Source organism: Aquarana catesbeiana, linkage group LG01, assembly GCF_042186555.1.
Source record: "Aquarana catesbeiana isolate 2022-GZ linkage group LG01, ASM4218655v1, whole genome shotgun sequence".
NCBI lineage: Eukaryota > Metazoa > Chordata > Amphibia > Anura > Ranidae > Aquarana > Aquarana catesbeiana.
The window spans coordinates 311,726,606-311,748,891 of NC_133324.1; the positions used below are offsets into that span (position 1 = coordinate 311,726,606).

Below are 22,286 nucleotides of genomic sequence, written 5' to 3' on the forward strand. Positions count from 1 at the left end.
ACAGATACTCTTGTTGAGCACAGGAACGAGCCCTGCTGTTAAATATTTTATTTGATTGAAAATTGTAATTACACGCCCCTGTTTACTTTTGTTGAGCACTGGAATAGGCCCTGCTGTGAAATATTAGATCAAAAATTGTAATCACGTGCCCCTGTTAAACAGGGGCAGAAAAATTGGGCTCTAGGCAGTGGTGGTGGTGCCACAACACTGCAACCCCTCACAGTTAATCTTGTTGAGTGCAGGAACAAGCCCTGCTGTTAAACATTTGATCAAAAACTGTAATGATGTGCCCCTGTTAAACAGGGGCAGAAAAATTGGGCCTTAGGTAGTGGTGGTGGTGCCCTGAACCGAAAATATTCTTAGAAGCTATCATCATGAAAATTGAAGAGGAATAGGATAGTCACTCAGCATAACAGGATAGTCACTCAGCATATGCAGTCTTCAAGGGATCCCACATCCATAGAAAAATAATTCTGTTACATCAGCATCAGGTGCTTGGTAGCTGGTGATCCAAGACTGATTCATTTTTATGAATGTGAGCCAATCAACAAAGTCTGTGGACAGGCGCACTCTGTGATCGGTTACAAAGCCTCCAGTAGCACTGAATGTGCATTCAGAAAGAACGCTGGATGCAGGACAGGCCAGTAGCTCAATTGCATATTGAGCAAGCTCTGGCCAGTGGTCCATCCTCAAGACCCAGTAACGCAGTGGATGTTCTGGTGGAAAGGTCTCCAAGTCCGATCTTGCCCTTAGATATTCCTGCACCATGTAATTCAGACACTGGTGAGGGTTTCTGGAACCTATCAGGCCTGGGAGCTGAGGACTGAAGAATTGCCTGAAGGCATTGTTCAGCCGGCCACCTTCTCCACCGCTCTTTCTGTGACTGAATGAAGCCTCAGTAACACGTTGTCCAGCACCAGGAAATTGTAACCTCACAGGCTCTGGAAACGCATTGCACGAACCTTTAAGTAATGATCCTTCTCCTTGATACCACGAATCCTAGGGTCCTTTCGCAGGCTTTGCAGGATCAGGGAGGCCATGAAGCGTAGGTTTGCAGAGGCATTTGATCCTGAGTCCTCTGGTTCACTAAGGATTACATGATCCTAAACCACCTCCTCCCAGCCACATACAACTCCATGGGTTTCTGGGGACTGAAAACAATCCCTTGAAGACTGCTGCTGATTCTAAGTGTTATCCTCCACCTCCATGCTGACACAATCCTCCTCCTCCTCCTCTTCTTCTTCCTGTGTGATCGACAGGCCTGTAGGAATACTAGTATCTGGATAAAGGGGGCCTTGAGAGGTAAGGAAGTCCTCCTCTTCCTCCCGTTATTCTGCCTCAAGTGCCCTGTCCATTATTCCATGAAGCGTTTGCTCCAACAGGAAGACAAGAGGGACAGTATCACTGATGCATGCACTGTCACTGCTCACCATCCTCGTGACCTCCTCAAATGGTGACAGGACAGTGCATGGCGTGGCAAAAAAAAGCCAAGCTCCCCTGACCCTGTCCTGGTGCCATATTCACAAAGGTACTCATTGATGGTCCTCTGCTGCATGTGCAGCCGCTGTAGCATTGCCAACGTTGCGTTCCACCTGGTGGGCATGTCACAAATGAGGCGGTTCTTGGGCAGGTTGTATTCTCTTTGAATGTCAGCCAGCCGAGCACTGGCTTTATATGACCAGCGGAAATTACTACAGACTTTCCTGGCCTGCCTTAGGAGATCTTGTAAGCCCGGGTACCTGCTCAAGAACCGCTGCACCACCAAATTCAGGATGTCAAACAGGGAACATGGGTCAAGTGTCCCTGTCAGGGGCAGAGAGGAGGTTGGTGCCATTGTCGCATACAACCATTCCTGGCTGAAGCTGGTGTGGCATCAACCACCTCTGAGCCTGCCCCTGCAGAGCTGACAGAATCTCTGCCCAGTGTGGCTCCTGTCCCCTAAGCAGACCAACTGAAGCACCACATAGTATCTTTTTGCCTGAGTGCTTGCATAGCCCCTTTAACGCCTATAGAGCACCGTTGGTTCAGAGGAGAAATCTGCAGAGGAAGAGGCCATAGAGGAAGAAGAAAAGAAGGGGGTGGAGGAGAGAAGTGACAAAATCACCACCAGCATTTTGGAGGCGTGGTGGCGGACCAAGCTCCAACAATACTGAACCCTGTCCTGCATCCTTCCCAGCTGCCAGCAGAGTTACCCAGTGCACCATGAAAGAAAGGTAACGTCCAGGTCCATGCCTGCTGGACCATGAGTCGATGGTAATATGCACCTTACTGCTAACCGCCCTGTCAAACGAGGCCAAAACATTGCCTTCCACATGCTGGTAGAGAGCCGGAATGGCCTTCCATGAAAAGAAATGGCGTTTGGGAACCTGCCACTGAGGTAACGCACATTCCACAAATTCACGAAAGGGGGCAGAGTCTACCAGCTTAAAAGGCAGAAGTTGCAGTGCTGGCAATTTGGCCAAGCTAGCATTCAGACGCTGAGCATGTGGATGGCTGGGACCGAATTTCTTTTGACAGTTTAGCAACTGGGGTAGGGAAATTTGCCTGCTAAAATCAGATGAAGGTGTACTGATAGCAGATTGGCTGCAAGTACTTGGGACACCTATTGCTATACCTTTATTCCTCTCAGTGCAGGTTTCTGAGAGGACTGGAGGTATAGTGGGGTTGGAGAACACAGCTGATGAGGAGCAAGGAGAGGTCCTCCTTGTTCTTTGATGTGGGTCTTTTAAGTGCTGTTGCCAATGGAATGCATGGTGCGATCTGCTGCACGTGTCAAAAAAGGCCCACACCAAAGAACTTTTCAAAATATCTGGGGAGTCAGCAGCGGCCTGCACCTGCTTAGCTTTGTGGTGTGATGCAATAGGGTGGCTGCCTTTAAGCTGCCCCCTGGAGGGCATCCTACCTCATTGGAGATGTGCCTCCTACTCCTTCTCCTCCTCTCTTCTATCAGGCACCCAAGTTGAGTCAGTGACCTCATCATCCCCTCCCTCCTCGTCACTGGAGCAAACTTGGCAGTATGCTGCAGCTGGGGGAACATGATTGCCAGTTTCTTGACGTTCTTAGGCGCACCCTCTCTCTAGGCTGACGTTACTTCCTTCCTCAACCTGGGTAGCATCATCAAAGCCTTCAAATCGCTGCGCATCCTCCTGCAGCATGTACCCGACACTGTGGTCGAATAGTTCCGGGGACTCCTCCGTGCATGATGGTGGGGCTAGGGAAGGAGTGACTGTTGACATGGACCCGATGAAATAGGCCGCTTTGGCAGCTGCATTGGCAGGCAAACTACTCTGAACCTGGGTGACAGAGGATGAGGAGGACGAGGACGGCTTTGTTATCCATTCCACCAACTCTTCTGCATGTTGTGGCTCAATAAGAGGGCCAGCTGCAGGAAAAAAGAACAAGCGTGCCCCACGGACACATGCTGAGGATGCACCGTGTCCACAATCATCACTGTCGACTGTAGACACAGAGCCTGCTTGCCCTCTTTTAGTGGCCTGTGAGCGTCTGCCTCTCCTTGGTGGCCTTCCGGACATGCTGTAAATTTTGTTTAGCAAAAAAACACTACACTGTATTGTGTACTGTGTACACCACCAGGAAAGTAGTAGCAACTGCACTAGGGGTGCACGGTACTGTGTACACCAACAGAAGTGTAATAACAACTATGGGTGCACTGTATGTATTGTGTACTGTGTACACCACCAGAAAAGTAGTAGCACTAGCAACTGCACTACGGGTGCACGGTACTGTGTACACCAACAGAAGTTTAATAACAACTATGGGTGCACTGTATGTATTGTGTACACCACCACGAAAGTAGTAGCAACTGCACTAGGGGTGTACGGTACTGAGTACACCAACAGAAGTGTACTAACAACTATGGGTGCACTGTATGTAATGTGTACTGTGTATACCGCCAGTAAAGTAGTAGCACTAGCAACTGCACTACGGGTGCACGGTACTGTGTACACCAACAGAAGTTTAATGACAACTATGGGTGCAATGTATGTATTGTGTACACCACCAGGAAAGTAGTAGCAACTGCACTAGGGATGCACGGTACTGTGTACACCAACAGAAGTTTAATAACAACTATGGGTGCATTGTATGTATTGTGTACACCACCAGGAAAGTAGTAGCAACTGCACTAGGGGTGCACGGTACTGTGTACACCAACAGAAGTGTAATAACAACTATGGGTGCACTGTATTTATTGTGTACACCACCAGGAAAGTAGTAGCAACTGCTCTAGGGGTGCACGGTACTGTGTACACCAACAGAAGTGTAATAACAACTATGGGTGTACTGTATTGACCCCCAGAAAAGTATGAGCAACTGCACTATGGGTGCACAGCACTGTATACTACAGTATACCAGGAACGGCCTGCAGTCAGATATAGCTAAACTGGATACAGTGATATATATATATATATATATATATATATATATATATACAAGAGTTGTATATATATTTGAAATACACTGCAGCTAACTGAATAACCTGCCTGCCAGAAGTATATTAGAAACAGTACGCCAGGAATGGCCTGCAGTGAGATATAGCTAAACTGTATGCAGTGAATATATATATATATACACGAGACTATCTGTATATATATAATAAATACACTGCAGCTAACTGAATCACCTGCCTGCCTAAAGTATATTAGAAACAATACACCGGCCGGGCTGCATGCTCGAAAAAGGGTCTGGTATGGATTTTGGGGGGACCCCCACGCCTTTTTTTGGCGTAGGGGGTTCCCCTTTAAATCCATATCAGACCTAAGGGCCTGGTATGCCCCTGGAGGGGAACCCATGCCGGTTTTTTATTTAAAATTTGGCGTGGCGTTCCCCCTCATGATTCATAGCAGACACCTGTCAGCAATGCCTGTCGCTCTTCGCGAAAGGAAAAAACAGTTTTCCTTTCCCGATGAGCAAGCCAGCGTGAAATGCACAGTACCCTGTCACCAAGAACCCATCGTGCTGGAAACACATTCTCACGGTCAGGTACTGTATATATTAAATACACTGCAGCTAACTGAATCACCTGCCTGCCTGAAGTATATTAGAAACAATACACCAGGAATGGCCTGCAGTGAGCTATAGCTAAACTGTATGCAGTGGATATATATATACATAGACCTCTTCATCTGTCATGGCTTTAACATACTCTCCATAACAGAAACCTGGCTTCAAAATTTTGACTCAGCTTCTCCTGCTGCTCTCTCCCATGGTGGTCTCCATTGGACTCACTCCCCTAGACCCAACAGACAGAAATGAAGTGGAGTTGGCTTCCTTCTATCCCCACAAAGCACCTTCCAAGTCCTTCCTGTCTCTCCCTCTCTATCCCTCTCTTCTTTAAGATGCACTGTATTCGTCCGTTTTCTCCCATTTCTCTGAGGATTGCAGCAATTTATCGGTCTCCTGGACCGGTATCGCGCTTTCTTGATGATTTTGCTGCCTGGCTACCCTACTTTCTCTCCTCTGAAATACCCACTATCATTCTTGGTGACTTCAACATTCCTGTCAATGTTAACAGCCCAACTACAGCTAAACTTCTCAACGTAACATCATCTTTTGACCTAACCCAATGGACACATACTTCCACTCACTCCAATGGTAATACCCTTGACCTTGTATTCTCCAATCTCTGAAACCCTGGTAACTTCACCAACACCCCCTTTCCTCTCTCTGATCACAACCTCATTACTTTCACTGTATCCTTGCCTCCAAGCACCCATCCCTCCGAGCAGCGAACAATTACTTGTAGAAACCTTTGCCACTTTAACCCTTCTCTTCTCTATTCTGCTACTGACCACCTATATGATAATCTCTTCCCTCTCCTGTCCTGGCCACCTCTGTCTACAACAGTTCACTCTCATCATCACTAGATGCACTTGCTCCTCTAACCACACGCAGAATCAGGCCCCGACCGTTACAAAACTGGCAACACTAGAAATCTCAAGAGACTTTGCCATGCTCTTGAACGACTGTGGCTTAAAACCAAATGCCTGCAAGACTTCACCCTATATAAATCTGCCCTTCTAAAATACAATTCCTGCCTCCATGCTGCCAAACAAGCCTACTTTGTCTCTCTTATTAATTCCTTGTCATCCAGTCCCCGTCGGCTCTTCTCAACCTTTAACTCTCTGCTTCGTCCCCCACCCCCTCTACCCACTAACTCACTCACTGCCCAAGAGATTGCCAGTCACTTCAAAGATAAGATTGATGCAATTCGTGAGGACACCTCCACTGTGCGTACATCTTCCTCACCCAACAGACCTTGCCTAACAGCACATTCAACACTCTCCTCTTTTGAATTGGCTACTACTGAAGAGGTTACAAAACTTTTCTCAGATGCCCACCTAACCAATTGTTCATTGGATCCTGTTCCCTCACAACTACTACGGTCACCCTCTTCTTCTATCCTATGCTCCCTCACTCACATCTTCATTCTCTCCCTCTCTAGTGGCACCTTCCCCTCCCCTCTAAAACATGCGCAGATCACTCCCATACTTAAAAAGCCCTCACTGGACCCTACCAACCTGAACAACTTAAGACCCATCTCATTGCTCCCATTCACCTCTAAACTTCTAGAACGCTTAGTCTACAACCGTCTTAGCTCCTACCTCAGTGAAAATAATTTTCCTGACCCCTTACCGTCTGGCTTTCGCAGCACTCCATGGAAACTGCCTTATTAAAACTCACTAACAATTTGCTAACTGCTAAAACCAACAGCCAGTACTCCATACTCCTACTACTTGACCTCTCTGCGGCCTTTGATACTGTTGACCACCTACTCCTTCTCAATAAACTACATTCCCTTGGCCTCCGAGATTCTGCTCTATCCTGGTTCTCTGCCTATTTATCACAGCGCTCCTTCAGTATCAACTACAACTCTGTCTCCTCCTCTCCATTGCCCCTCTCTGTGGGGGTCCCCCAAGGCTCTGTTCTTGGACCCCTTCTCTTCTCTATCTACACCTCCTCCCTTGGTCACTTGATAACCGCCCACGGCTTCCAATACCACTTTTACGCTGATGACGCCCAAATCTATCTTACTAACGGACATATCAGAATGGATGTCGCACCACTTCCTTAAACTAAATCTCTCTAAAACGTAGCTATTAATATTCCCACCCGTCCATGCCCTCCTCCATGACTTTTCCATCAAAATCAACAATGCAACCATCAGTCCCTCCCCTCACGCCAGGGTTACTAGGTATAATCATAGACTCTGACTTGTTATTTCAGCCTCAAATCCAATCGTTGTCAAAAGTTTGTAGAATTCACCGACGTAACATCTCTAAAATTCGCCCCTTTTTAACAAATGAAACCACCAAGCTCCTCATTCACTCCCTTGTTATCTCTCACCTTGACTATTGCAACTCCCTTCTCATTTGGCCTGCCTCTCCGTAGGCTATCCCCTCTTCGGTCTATCATGAATGCTGCTGCCAGACTGGCTCCCAATCACCCAGCGAATTAAATTCAAAATACTAACCACAACATACAAAGCCATTCACAACTCTGCCCGAGCTACATCACCAATTATCATGAGGCCGACGTGCAGGCGGGCTTATATAGTGTGGGGCATGGACTTAGTCCCCCTGAGCCATGATTGGCAAAAGGCACCCTGCCTTTGGCCAATTATGGCTCTCTTAGCTGAGGGCGCTGTTATTGGCCAAAGCATACAGGTCATGGTGCATGCTCTGGCCAATCATCATACAGAAATGCACTGCACTCCCACAGTTCATTATGGCCGTTACGTGCTGCTTGAATTTGGCACGAATGGCCCATAATGTGCAGTTTTTGATGAACGGGCAAACAGCCAATGTTCGAGTCAAACTCATGTTCGACCCAAACAGAAATCTCTTGTCACCATGCCCCCTCTCCTTTGACTGACTGACATGCAGAGGGGACTCATGCACGAGCATTAGTGAAGGGTGCGTGTCTCCTGCTGCCCCAGCCTGAGTAAAATAGCATTTAATTTTAAGTGCTTGTGAACCTCATAAGCGTCAGTTCCCAAAGACATGCATCATTTTGTAGCTTGTTCTGTAAAAATCCAAAGCACTGTATTATTAAATCTGTATTGTCATGTCTATCACAGCTCTCTGGAAATCTCCAATCCATGGGCGGTGGAGTCGTGACATCACTGGCCCCACCTCCCAGCTGTACAACCCACTTCCCAGCAGGGAGTGACTTGCGCACACACTTCCAGCACTGTGCGTGCTGCTAACCTGGCGTTATTGTGTGAGTGTACAATGGGGATGTGGGGCCAGTGATGTCATGACTCCATCTCCCGAGCCCTGGTCCATAGACACACCCATGGGCCAGAGATTTTCAGAGAGCTGTGAGAGGCTTAGAGATGAGAATACGGTAATAATACAGGGGTTTGGATTATTACATAACAAACTATAAAATGGTGCATGTATTTGAGAATGATGCATATGAGGTTTACAACCACTTTAAAGCAGATCTGCAGTCAAAAAATAGTAATGATCCAACAATTATAGCATACAAAAGGTTGTGTTTTCTGCAATACTCACATGTAACACATGTAAACGCGTCTAAACATGTCTAAGCGCTAGGTGCATGTAGCACTTGAGCATTTATTCATTGCATAGGCAGGAATAAATTAGTATTTTGGCCAGTGAAATGAATGAACACCCAAACACCTAATGCTCTTAAACGCGTTTGTAAAAATGCGGCTTAGGCTCATTTTCGAAACTGCTTTTCTTCTGCCAGGAGAATAGCATTTAGATGAGCCCCAGTGTCTTGGGGCCTTAGAATTATCTCCAATTCTCTCTGAGAACACCTGAGAATTCCATGGAAAGGAGGAGGTGTCCATGGTGCTAAATTACTTCATGTCCTTTGGTGACAACACTGCTCTTCTATAGATACAATACAGTAAGGCTTCATTCACACCTATGCAGTTTGCTTTTGAGCATTTCTGCAGTGCTTTTTGCTGTGCTTTTTGCGTTTTTACTGCAATTTTGTTGCAATTCTGCGCTTTGCGTTTTTTATGCTATTTTTTTGCCAGATTTGTGGTTGGGCAGATTAAAAACTGCATTTAAAAAAAATTCTTGAAAATATCAGTAAAAACGCACTACATGCTTTTCTGCAGCTTCTCCATTGATGTCTATTGAACCAAAAAAAGCACCGTTTAGCATTTTAAAAAGTTCCTGACCCTTTCCAAAAATGCAGAGGCACAAAAATCCATTGATGTGAAAGTGTTCCATAGGAATGGGGCCTAAGTGAGTGTTGTCACCCTAGTACAAATGTTACATGCAGGATCACCAGGTGAAAGTAAAGGAAAAAAAGCCTAAAAAAATAAACTAATTCTACCACCACATCTAAATACTGGTAAGCTGCTATATGTTAGATGTTTGATCTTCTTGTGATAATGTTAAAAACATTGGGGGTTATTTACTAAAGGCAAGTCCACTTTGCACTACAAGTGCAAACTACAAGTGCAAAGTGCACTTGAAATTGCACTGAAAGTGCACTTGGAAGTGCAGTCGCTGTAGATCTGAGGGGGACATGCAAGGAAAATAAAAAACAGCATTTTAACCTGCACATGATTGGATAATAAAATCAGCAGAGCTTCCCCTCATTTCAGATCTATCCCTCAGATTTACAGCGACTGCACTTCCAAGTGCACTTTCAGTGCAATTTCAAGTGCACTTTGCACTTGCAGTTTGCACTTGTAGTGCAGAGTGTATTTGCCTTTCATAAATAACCCCCAATGTGTTATTTGCAGGGGGTTCACCATGACAGTGCATGACATGACATGACAGGAGAAATTATTTAAAGGAAGTTTTTTACAAGTAACTAATGAGCAATACTTACTAAAAGTGTATATTTCAGAATGTCTACTGATTTTGGCCAAAGATAAAGTGAGGATGATGTAAAGTGCTTCAACTACATATACTGTATACTCCCACGTTTGATCTCCGCTTACTTGCACCTCAATCTAGTTCTAAAAAGGCTGTAAATGGCAAGTATTTTTTTCCCAGAAAATCACATAGCATATCCAATTGTGAAAAAAGTACAGGACTGCACGCTTTGTTCCTTTGGGAGTAAGTCAGAGTAATGCATTCAAAACTCTAGCCATCTGGCATCAAAAAATCATTTTCTTGAAAAATTGCAATTCCTCGCAATAGAAAACATTTTTTTATACTTGTTTAAGCTATGCAAATGCATTATAATAAAAACATTAACAGATGCTAAAAAATCCTATGGACAAATGCGTCTTTTTTTATTCAATCTTCTCTCCCATCGCACAGGCACAAATGTACCCAGTAACAATAGATTGAGAATTAGTGGAGACGGAGTAATGCCTCATTAAGGGTTTGATTGCTTCAATAATGATTGCATTAACTGCACAGCCCCAATGAGTTCTTCAAAGCTGCTGCAAAATCAATGTTCATACTAATGGCTTTACCTCTTTGTGATCAGCCTGCCTGTGCCAACTCCCTTATTAAACAGGCCTGGTAGCAGCAGTATGCCATAAAAATGAAAGCCCTGCCTGTGGAAACAAGGCTCAAGAAAGGTGAGTGCACACTGCACAGGCATCGGTCCTTCAAACATACAGACTATACTATAGATTTTTCTGTTAAGAAACTTGCACAATGTGTATTAAAAAAAAAGCACGTGATGTTAATTTACATTTAGAATACATTGCATAAAATCATTGTGTCCTATACATTCTGTGACAATAAAACAACACCTGTGTCCTTATTGCTGCAGTATAAGTTGAAGTGTATCTAAAGCCAAAGTGTTTTTATAGCAGGAGTAGGAAAGTGTTGGAACTAACAGCAGACATTTGTGCAAACTATATAGCTGCATAAGGGAACTAGGAGACCTAGATGTGGGTTAGATGGGTGCTGGGTAAGGATGAGCTCTGGTGTGTTCGCAAGCTGCACGTGCCGAGCCCGCCAGGAAGTCGGCACTGCACAGCGCTAATCACAAGCAGTGAGACGTTTCCCGATGTGCGGCTGCAGAGATCGGGAAATGTCTCACCGCCTGTGACTAGCGTGACGCATTGCCGACTTCCTGGCGGGCTTGGCCTGTGCAGCTTGCGAACACGCCGGAGCTCATCCTTAGTGCTGGGATCCCTCCCACTGCCTTGTAGCCCTAGACATGGCTCATTTTTTTATAACTTTCAGTTGATGCACAATAAGTAAGTGTTTTTGCTTGCTTGACCAGGAGTTAAATAGGGAGTCCTAAAAATGTGTCTCCATGGATGCCCCTTGGTGACTCCCACTGGAGAGATACACCCTCTCTGTTTGTGTAGGTAACCATTTTCATCAGGACAGAAAGTGATGGCAAACTAAAAATGTTATAGTTGTTGCCAGTGACAACAGTTTAAGATAGTATTTCCCCTCATTTTGAAGAGCTTTCTTTCAACTTCCTGCTATGTTTTCAGGACAGGAAGTCAAAGGAAATCTCCCCAAGGGGGCACAGGGGTTTAACCATGACATAGTCTATCCAAAACTAAAAATAAAGTATTGGCTTTAATTACACTTCTTTTTCCTTTTTGAGCACAGAGCATAGAAGATTGATTAATAATTCCAAAGATTACTATCGCTGCAACCATGTAGAAAACCGCACATACAGTGGGGACGGAAAGTATTCAGACCCCCTTAAATTTTTCACTCTTTGTTATATTGCAGCCATTTGCTAAAATCGTTTAAGTTCATTTTTTTCCTCATTAATGTACACACAGCACCCCATATTGGCAGAAAAACACAGAATTGTTGACAATTTTGCAGATTTATTAAAAAAGAAAAACTGAAATATCACATGGTCCTAAGTATTCAGACCCTTTGCTGTGACATATATTTAACTCAGGTGCTGTCCATTTCTTCTGATCATCCTTGAGATGGTTCTATACCTTCATTTGAGTCCAGCTGTGTTTGATTATACTGATTGGACTTGATTAGGAAAGCCACCCACCTGTCTATATAAGACCTTACAGCTCACAGTGCATGTCAGAGCAAATGAGAATCATGAGGTCAAAGGAACTGCCAGAGACAGCATTGTGGCAAGGCACAGATCTGACCAAGGTTACAAAAAACTTCTGCTGCACTTAAGGTTCCTAAGAGCACAGTGGCCTCCATAATCCTTAAATGGAAGACGTTTGGGACGACCAGAACCCTTCCTAGAGCTGGCCGTCCGGCCAAACTGAAGTGCCTTGGTGAGAGAGGTAAAGAAGAACCCAAAGATCACTGTGGCTGAGCTCCAGGGATGCAGTTGGGAGATGGGAGAAAGTTGTAGAAAGTCAACCATCACTGCAACCCTCCACCAGTCGGGGCTTTATGGCAGAGTGGTCCGACGGAAGCCTCTCCTCAGTGCAAGACACATGAAAGCCTGCATGGAGTTTGCTAAAAAACACCTGAAGGACTCCAAGATGGTGAGAACTAAGATTCTTTGGTCTGATGAGACCAAGATAGAACTTTTTGGCCTTAATTCTAAGCGGTATGTGTGGAGAAAACCAGGCACTGCTCATCACCTGTCCAATACAGTCCCAACAGTGAAGCATGGTGGTGGCAGCATCATGCTGTGGGGGTGTTTTTCAGCTGCAGGGACAGGATGACTGGTTGCAATCGAGGGAAAGATGAATGCGGCCAAGTACAGGGATATCCTGGATGAAATCCTTCTCCAGAGTGCTCAGAACCTCAGACGGGGCCAAAAAGACAATGACATACCTTTCAACAAGACAATGATCCTAAGCATATAGCTAAAATAACAAAGGAGCGGCTTCGCAACAACTCTGTGACTGTTCTTGAATGGCCCACCCAGAGCCCTGACTTAAACCCAATTGAGCATCTCTGGAGAGACCTAAAAATGGCTGTCCACCAACGTTTACCATCCAACCTCACAGAACTGGAGAGGATCTGCAAGGAGGAATGGCAGAGGATCCCCAAATCCAGGTGTGAAAAACTTGTTGCATCTTTCCCAAAAAGACTCATGGCTGTATTAGATCAAAAGGGTGCTTCTACTAAATACTGAGCAAAGGGTCTGAATACATAGGACCATACGGTATTTCAGTTTTTCTTTTTTAATAAATCTGCAAAAATGTCAACAATTCTGTGTTTTTCTGTCAATATGGGGTGGTGTGTGTACATTAATGAGGAAACAAAATTAACTTAAATGATTTTAGCAAATGGCTGCAATATAACAAAGAGTGGAAAATGTAAGGGGGTCTGAATACTTTCCGTCTCCACTGTAGATGAGTTAAAGTGTAAGTTCACCTTTTAGAAAAAAATAATAAAGGTAAAAAAGTGCATTTATAATATTTTTTTCTTTTGGAGCCTGAAAAGCATTGCTGGTGCCATGCAGGTCTCGTTCAGATCTGTCAGTGCATCTGTGTGCCGTACATTCCGTACAGACAGGAAATAAATGAACTACCACAGTGCTCTACAGCATTGTGGGTAGTTCATTGAGAACTATAAGCCGCCAACCGCAAAGGATGTCGGGGTTTGTAGTTCATATATACACAGAGCTGTGTGAATGAGTGATGCGGTCGTGTGGGCGGAGCCCCGCAAGGCTGCTCCGATTTTGAAAAGTGACCGCTAGTACAGGAAACTTCTTCCCATACTGCTGCCGGGGGGGGGAGGGGGGTTTTAGCGGACAGCGGCTGCAGCATTGGGAACATGTTACATGTTCCACCCTAAAAACAGGTGGAACATGTAACATGCTCCCAAAGGTGAACATGTAACATGCTCCCAAAGGTGATCCTGTTTTTTCCAATACTTTCTTTTAATGAAGGTTTGAATATATGTAATTTTTAACTGTTTAAGCACTTCAGCCCCGGAAGGATTTACCCACTTCCTGACCAGGCCACTGCGTCGCTTTGGCAGATCCCAGTTCTGTCACTACGGGGAATGATCACGGATGGCCGGCAGACATTGAGTCCACCGGACCCGCTGATTGGCTCCCCCACTGACCAATCAGCACGCACGCGCTCACAGATCGCCGTGTACAAGCTCGACGTACACCTACGGTGATTTGCGCAGCCGAGCCAATCTGCCACAGTATAACTGTGGCTGCTGGTCGGCAAGCGGTTAAAGCAACTTTATCCTGCTGTTCTCTGCTGCTGTTATTAATGTGTCCTCTTAATTAAAAACAGACAGTGTATAAAACTATTCACTCTCACCACCTGATTTTATTCCTGTTGTTATTTTTTTAAAGGCTTGCACTCCAGGAAGATATAAAACACACACACACATAAATGCAGCGCTGCAATTATGAAGATATTAATAAATGTATTAAAAAGAAGTATGGCTTTGCAAAAAAAAAAAAAAAGATTATACTCCGCTAGATGTCTGCAGCACCGATCCCAGCTGCATCTGTCCCCTACCTCCTCTAGGACTGAGAACTCAGTGTTCAAACACCTGTCTACAGCTCTCTGCTCTGCCCCTCCGGAGCGCTGGTCTGTGGAGGGAGCAGGAGTGGCTGGCTCAGGCTCTCAGCGACTCGCTGAGAGGCTGATCCAGCTCCTGGTCCAGGCTTCTGGGCTGACCATAAGGTCAGGATCTTTTTAAAGCCTGGTCTGGGTCTGTGGCATCAGCTGACAGCAGGCTTTTTAGTCCACTGTGAGCTGAAAAAAGGTCACCAGAGTGCAGAACGAATTGCAGACTTATGATCCATGGGAGAAGTATAGCCAAAAAAGCTTTGGCTATACTTCTTCTTTAATTGATGCAGGCAGTATAAGTACCTGAAACTGACTTGGTATCAGCCTCTAGATGCCCCTGTACGCCATAGCTGAGAACCTGTACAGCAGAGCTTAAAGAGGAGGGGGAAGAATCAGCACAAGGAGCCAATCAGGTGTGTTAATGTGGGAAGGGGAACAGAGTGACACAGAGGATATCAATAGTGTGCTGTGTCTCTTTTCACTGCTCAGTCACAGGCAAGAAGAAAGCCATTGTTGAAAGAAAGACATAAGATGTTCCATTTGCAGTTTGTGAGAAGCCATCTGGGGGACACAGCAAACATGTGGAAGAAGGTGGTCTGGTCAGATGAGACCAAAATTGAACTTTTTGCAAAACAATATGTGCGGCGGAAAACGAACACTGCACATCACCCTGAACACACCATTCCTATCGTCAAACATGGTGGTGGCAGCATCATGTTGTGAGGATGCTTTTCTTCAGCAGGGACAGGGAAGCTGGTCAGAGTTTAGGAGAAGATGGATGGAGCCAAATACAGGGCAATCTTAGAAGAAAGCCTGTTGGAGTCTGCAAAAGACTTGAGACTGAGGCAGAGGTTCACCTTCCAGCAGGACAATGACCCTAAACATACAGCCAGAGCTACAATGGAATCGTTTAGACGCAGCCCTGGGGCCTGATGCGGTCCTTTGCTTGCCTTTATGCACCCCTTGGGGCACTATTCATCCCACTGATAGGAGACACTATTCTGCCCCCTTGACATCAAAAATGGAGCATAATTCCTGCCACTGACATGAACAATGGAGTGCCATTTCTTCCACTGACACCAACAAAAGACTTGCAGCTGTAATTGCAGTAGAAGGTGGCTCTACAAAATGTGGAAAATCTCAAGGGGTATGAATACTTTTTTAATCCACTGTATATACAGCAGTGTGTTGTGTGTATTTAGACCTTTTCCTATTTTAGACGAGGTCCAGTTCTTTTTTTATTTTATGTCTGATTCTCAGAGACTTCCCTATTTGATACAGGTTTGGTGCTGTATAGTTGAAAAAAATGACATTTTGAGAAGGGTCCTGTGTCCTGAAAACATATAGAGGGGTGTCAGATAAGAAGTATTTGGAAACATGCCTGGCTGCGGCCCATTGCGATACTCTTCTTTTCCAAGTCTAGTAGCTGGAACAACTCTTCAACTGCCTGCAGAAAAGAAACAAATACAAGGTTAGCAAAGACACTGCCTGCTGTGCACTGGCGGGTTCATTGTATCTTGGGCCCTGGGCTGTTTTGATATCATGGACTCCCCACCATTTTAATAAGATCATGCATAAAAGCAAGTGTTGAGGTTTGCTTCTGTTATGCATTTGTAACGCACTTCTAAAGAAGCCGAAACACGGTGTTTGAACTGGTTGTTATGGCATAACATACACTTGGGTTTACTGCTGCTTTTACTATACACTGCATTGTTTTCTTTTTCCCATACAAGTCAGTGTGAATGCATCAAAAATGTGCCCCAAACTGTTCTCAAACGCAAGCTATGGCAACTTAAAGGATGTTGTTTTTGACATGCGTCTGATCTAGCACTGATGTACATAAAGCCTACAAAATACAACTGCAAAGAATATGAAGTAGTAGAAAACATTTTTTTTTTTTTGTAAAATGAACTTTAATATAACGCATTATACAGTGTTTGTATACCAAATATAAAACTAAATATATATTATCTACCCACACATTAAAGTCAATATATTAGTAAGTGAAAGTAATATATATATATATATATATATATATATATATATGTATGTATGTATGTATGTATGTGTGTGTGTGTGTGTGTGTGTGTGTGTGTGTGTGTGTGTGTGTGTGTGTATGTGTATGTATATGTGTCAAGTCATTAATAGCTATGAGTTTGTATGTTAGTGCCTATACAAATTCTATATAGTTGGATTGCATCCTATGCTTCCTCCCATTCTAGGATAAGAGTGATTAGAACAGGTTGAAATTATTTACACTTAGTAGAAGTCGGCTGTGTAAGAAAATATTTTTCTTGTGGTTAGACAGTATCTGAAAGAGGAAATTTACTTTAGTTACATAGTAGGTGAGGTTGAAAAAAGACACAGAAGGGAATTCCACATCCTTGCCGCTCTTACAATAAAGAACCCTCTACGCAGTTTAAGGTTAAACCTGAGTGGCCACGTGTCTTATTAAACTCCCTTCCGCGGAAAAGTTTTATCCCTATTGTGGGGTCACCAGTACGGTATTTGTAAATTGAAATGATATCCCCTCTCAAGCGTCTCTTCTCCAGAGAGAATAAGTTCAGTGCTCACGACTTTTCTTTATAACTACTGTATTTAGCGGCATATAACACGTACTTTTCCCCCCTGAAAATCGGGGAAATCGTGTGTGGGTGTTATACGTTGATCTCTGCTGTCTCTGAGGGAAGTGGAGCGAGCACTGCTGAATTACATTGAGCCGCAATCTCCTGTGTACCCGGCGCTCCGTCACACACAGCCACGCCTCCTAGCCCCACACTGGGCCACGGTTCTGTCTATCATATGAGTAGGGCGAGGAGGCGTGGCTGTGAGTGAGGGAGCGCCGGGTACACAGGAGATTGCAGCTCTGTATAATTCAGCATCGCTCACTCCTCCTCTTCCCTCTGAGACAGCAGGGATAATTCAACACTGTGTAATCCAACACTGGCGAGGCTGCAATGATGGGAAAGGTGAGGGTGCAGATGGGCACTGAACAGGCTGTATTGCGGGGCAATTTAATGGCTGCAGATGGGCACTGGGCAGGTTGCATTTTTGGGCAATTTAATGGCTGCAGATGGGCAATGAGCAGGGTGCATTGTTGGGCAATTTAGTGGCTGCAGATGGGCACTGGTGAGGCTGCATTGATGAGCTGTGACCCTAATTTTGCTTCAAAGTTCTTTATTTAAAATGTAAGGTTTTTTTTTCCTGAAACTTCCCTCTTAAAATGAAGGTGCGTGTTATACGCCAATAAATACGGTAATATCCTCAAGCCCCTTTTATTAGCTTTGTTGCCCATCTCTGTACTAGCTCTATTTCTAGTAAATACTTCCTGAGGACTGGTGCCTGGAACTGGATAGCATACTCCAGGTGAGGCCAAACCAGACTCTTGTAGAATGGGAGAATTATCGCCTTATCACTTGAGTGAATCCCCTTTTAAATGTATGCCAATATTCTGTTTGCTTTGTTGACAGCAGCTTGGCATTGCATGCCATTCCTGAGCCTATCATCCACTAGGACCCCCAGGTTCTCCCCCCAGTGAGTAGATTGCATTCATATTTTTGCCACCCAAATGCATTATTTTACATTTTTCCACATTAAACCTCATTTGCCATGTAGTTGCCCACCCCATTAATTTGTTCAGATCTTCTTGCAAGGTTTCCACATCTTGCGGAGATGTTATTGCCCTGCTTAGCTTAGTATCGTCCGCAAATACAGAGCTTGAACTGTTTATCCCATCCTGCAGGTTGTTTATGAACAAATTAAATAGGATTGGTCCCAGCACAGAACCCTGGGGGACCCCACTTTCCACCCCTGACCTTTCCGAGTACTCCCCATTTATTACCACCCTCTGAACTTGCCCTTGTAGCCAGTTTTCAATCCATGTACTCACCCTATAGTCCATGCCAACGGACCTTACTTTGTACAGTAAACGTTTATGGGGAACTGTGTCAAATGCTTTTGCAAAATCGAGATACACCACATCTTCCTTTATCTAGATGGCAGCTCACCTCCTCATAGAAGGTTAATAGATTGGTTTGGCAAGAATTATTTTTCATGAATCCATGCTGATTACTGCTAATGATACTGTTTTCATTTCTAAAATTTTGTATATAGTCCCTTATCATTCCCTCCAAGAGCTTGCATACTATTGATGTTAGGCTAACTGGTCTGTAATTCCAAGGGATGTATTTTGGCCCTTGTTTAAATATTGGTGCTACATTGGCTTTTCTCCAATCAGCTGGTACCTTTCCAGTCAGTAGACTGTCAGTAAAAATTAGGAACAATGGTCTGGCAATTACTTGACTGAGTTCCCTAAGGACCCTCGGGTGCAAGCTAGCTGGTCCTGGTGACTTATTAATGTTAAGTTTTCCAAGTCTATTTCTAATTCTGTCCTCTGTTAGCCATGAGGGTGCTTCCTGTGATGTGTCATGAGGATAAACACAGCAGTTTTTGTTACTGAAGCCCCCTGATTCCCTCGTGAAGACTGAGAAGAATAAATTCAATACCTTTGCCATCTCCCCATCCTTTGTAACCAGATTTCCTTCTTCATTCTTTATGGGGCCAATATGGTCTGTCCTCCTTTTTTTACTGTTTATATACTTAACCACTTCCCGCCCGCCCTATAGCGGATTGACGTCCGGGAAGTGGTTGTGTTATCCTGACTGGACGTCATATGACGTCCAGCAGGATAACATGCCGCAGCGTGCCCCCGGGGGCGCGCATCGCGGCGATCGGTGGAGCGGTGTGTCAGTCTGACACACCGCTACACTGATCTTGGTAAAAAGCCTCCGGCGGAGGCTCTTTACCACGTGATCAGCCGTGTCCAATCACGGCTGATCACGCTGTCAATAGGAAGAGCCGTTGATCGGCTCTTCCTCACTCGCGTCTGACAGACGCGATTAGAGGAGAGCCGATCGGCGGCTCTCCTGGCAGGGGGGGTCTGTGCTGATTGTTTATCAGCGCAGCCCCCCCTCAGATCACCACACTGGACCACCAGGGATCGCCACTAGGACCACCAGGGAAGGGGCAACATGTGGATGGCCAGGTATGTACCCCATGGCCATCCACATGTGCCCAGTGTGCCCAGTCAGTGCCAATCAGTGCCCACAAATGGGCACTGATTGGCACAATTATGTTGCAGTGATGCCCAACAATGCCACCCTTAGGGGCATCACTGCAAACAACCAGTGCCGTCAGTGCCACCCATCAGTGTCCATTCATGCCACCTGTCAGTGCCCATCCGTGCCCATCAGTGCCCATCTATCAGTGCCCATCCATGCCCATCTGTGCCAACTATCAGTGCCACCTATGAGTGCCCATCAGTGCCGCCTATGAGTGCCCATCAGTGCCGCCTATGAGTGCCCATCTGTGCCACCTATGAGTGCCCATCAGTGCCGCTTACCAGTGCCACCTATCAGTGCCCATCAGTGCTGCCTATCAGTGCCCATCAGTGCCGCCTATCAGTGCCCATCATCAGTGCCCGTCAGTGCCACCTCATCAGTGCCACCTCATTGGTGCCACCTCATCGGTGCCCATCAGTGCCGCCGTATCAGTGCCAGTCAGTGCCCGTCAGTGCAGCCATATCAGTGCCCGTCATTGAAGAAGAAAACATACTTATTTACAAAAAAATTTTAACAGAAACAAAGAAAAACTTGTTTTTTTTCAAAATTTTCGGTCTTTTTTTATTTGTTGCGCAAAAAATAAAAACCGCAGAGGTGATCAAATACCACCAAAAGAAAGCTCTATTTGTGGGAACAAAATGATAAAAAATTTGTTTGGGTACAGTGTAGCATGACCGCGCAATTGTCATTCAAATTGTGACAGCGCTGAAAGCTGAAAATTGGTCTGGGCGGGAAGGTGTCTAAGTGCCTGGTATTGAAGTGGTTAAAGAATTTCTTGGGATTTTTTTTTTTGCTCTCTTCCGCTATGTGTCTTTCGTGTTCTATCTTAGCCGCCCTAATTGCACCCTTACATTTTTTGTTGCATTCTTTGTAAAGTCTGAATGCTAATAATGATCCCTCAGCCTTGTATTTTTTGAAGGCCTTCTCCTTTGCTTTTATATGCATTTTTACATTGGAGTTAAGCCATCCAGAACTTTTGTTTGCTCTTTTAAATTTATTTCCCAATGGGATGCATTGGCTAATGCCCTTATTTAATATGCTCTTAAAGCAACCCCATCTCTCCTCTGTGTTCTTTGTTCCTAAGATTTTATCCCAATTTATATCTTCTAGCAAGGTTTGTAGTTTAGGGAAGTTGGCTATTTTGAAATTCAGTGTCTTTGTATTCCCCTTATATTTCCTATTTGTGTGATTTATACTGAAGCTAATTGACCTGTGATCGCTGTTTTCTAAATTGCCCCTTACTTCCACATCCGTGATCAGGTCTGTATTGTTGGTAATCAGTAGGTCTAGTAACACTTTGTTTCTAATTGGTGCGTCTACCATCTGACCCATGAAATTGTCCTGCAAGACATTAACCACATGCCGACTGCCTCACGCCGATTTACGTCAGCAGAATGGCACGGGCAGGCAAAAGGGCGTACCCGTACGTCCCTTTGAAATTTATGCCTACCGGGCGCAGGAGCATGCCCGTGGGTCCCACAAACTCGATGTTCGCTAGTGGCCCGCGATTGTGATGAGGAGACATTTCCCTGTTCTGCCTAGCAACATGACGGGGATCTACTGCTCCCTGTCATCAGGAGCAGTGATCTCTGTCATGTTGTAGTGAGCCCATCCTTCCACAGTTAGAACACACTAAGGGAACACACTTAACCCCTTGATCGCCCCCTAGTGTTTAACCCCTTCCTGTCAGTGACATTTATACAGTAATCAGTGGCTATTTTTAGCTCTGATAAATGTATAAATGTCAATGGTCCCAACATGGTGTCAAAAGTGTCCGATCTGTTCGCTGCAATGTCGCAGTCATGATAAAAATCGCAGATCGCCGCCATTACTAGTAAAAAAAATAATAATAGCTTTTGCTCAAACCAATCAATATACACTTATTGCGATTTTTTTTTTTTTTCTACCAAATAATTGTAGAAGAATTTGTTTTTATATATATTTTTTGGGATATTTATTTTAGCAACTAGTAAAAAATGTTGCTTTTTTTCAAAATTGTTGCTCTTTTTTTTATTCATAGCGCAAAAAATAAAAGCCGCAGAGGTGATCAAATACAACCAAAAGAAAGCTCTATTTGTGGGAAAAAATTTTGTTTGCGTACAACATCGCAACAATCGTCAGCTAAAGCGACGCAGTGCGAATTGCAAAAAATGCTCTGGTCAGGAAGGGGGTAAATCCTTCCGGGGCTGAAGTGGTTAAAATACTTTCCTGATCAACATTCATTATTTTTAATCCTTATGTTGCTAGAATTAATAATTAGGCAAAAAGAAAAATGTTATTGTTTTAACCACTTCAGCCCCGGACCATTTGGCTCTTCCAAAGACCAGAGCGTTTTTTGCAATTCGGCACTGCGTCTCTTTAACTGACAATTGCGCAGTCGTGCGACGTGGCTCCCAAACAAAATTGACGTCCTTTATTTCCCCACAAATAAATCTTTCTTTTGGAGGTATTTGATCACCTCAGCGGTTTTTATTTTTTGCGCTATGAAAAGAACGCAATATTTTTTACTTTTTGCTATAATAAATATCCCCAAAAAATATATAAAAAAACATTTTTGTTCCTCAGTTTAGGCTGATACGTATTCTTCTACATATTTTTGGTAAAAAAAATCGCAATAAACGTTTATTGATTGGTTTGTGCAAAAGTTATAGCGTCTACAAATTAGGGGATAGTTTTATGGCATTTTTAGTAATAATTTTTTTTTTTTACTAGTAATGGCGGCGATCTGCGATTTTTATCGTGACTGCGACATTATG

The 22,286-nt window shown here is 44.5% G+C and overlaps 1 protein-coding gene across 3 annotated transcripts in view; it reads right to left on the reverse strand.

Moving 5' to 3' along the window:
- MYO18B (myosin XVIIIB) overlaps positions 1-22,286 on the reverse strand; it is an 885,307-nt gene that overhangs the window by 473,178 nt on the left and 389,843 nt on the right. For all 3 annotated transcript variants that reach the window (XM_073629436.1, XM_073629428.1, XM_073629423.1), the window contains one exon: positions 15,792-15,857. In XM_073629436.1, the coding sequence (XP_073485537.1) occupies positions 15,792-15,857 (66 nt within the window). The remainder of the gene's footprint in view (positions 1-15,791; positions 15,858-22,286) is intronic.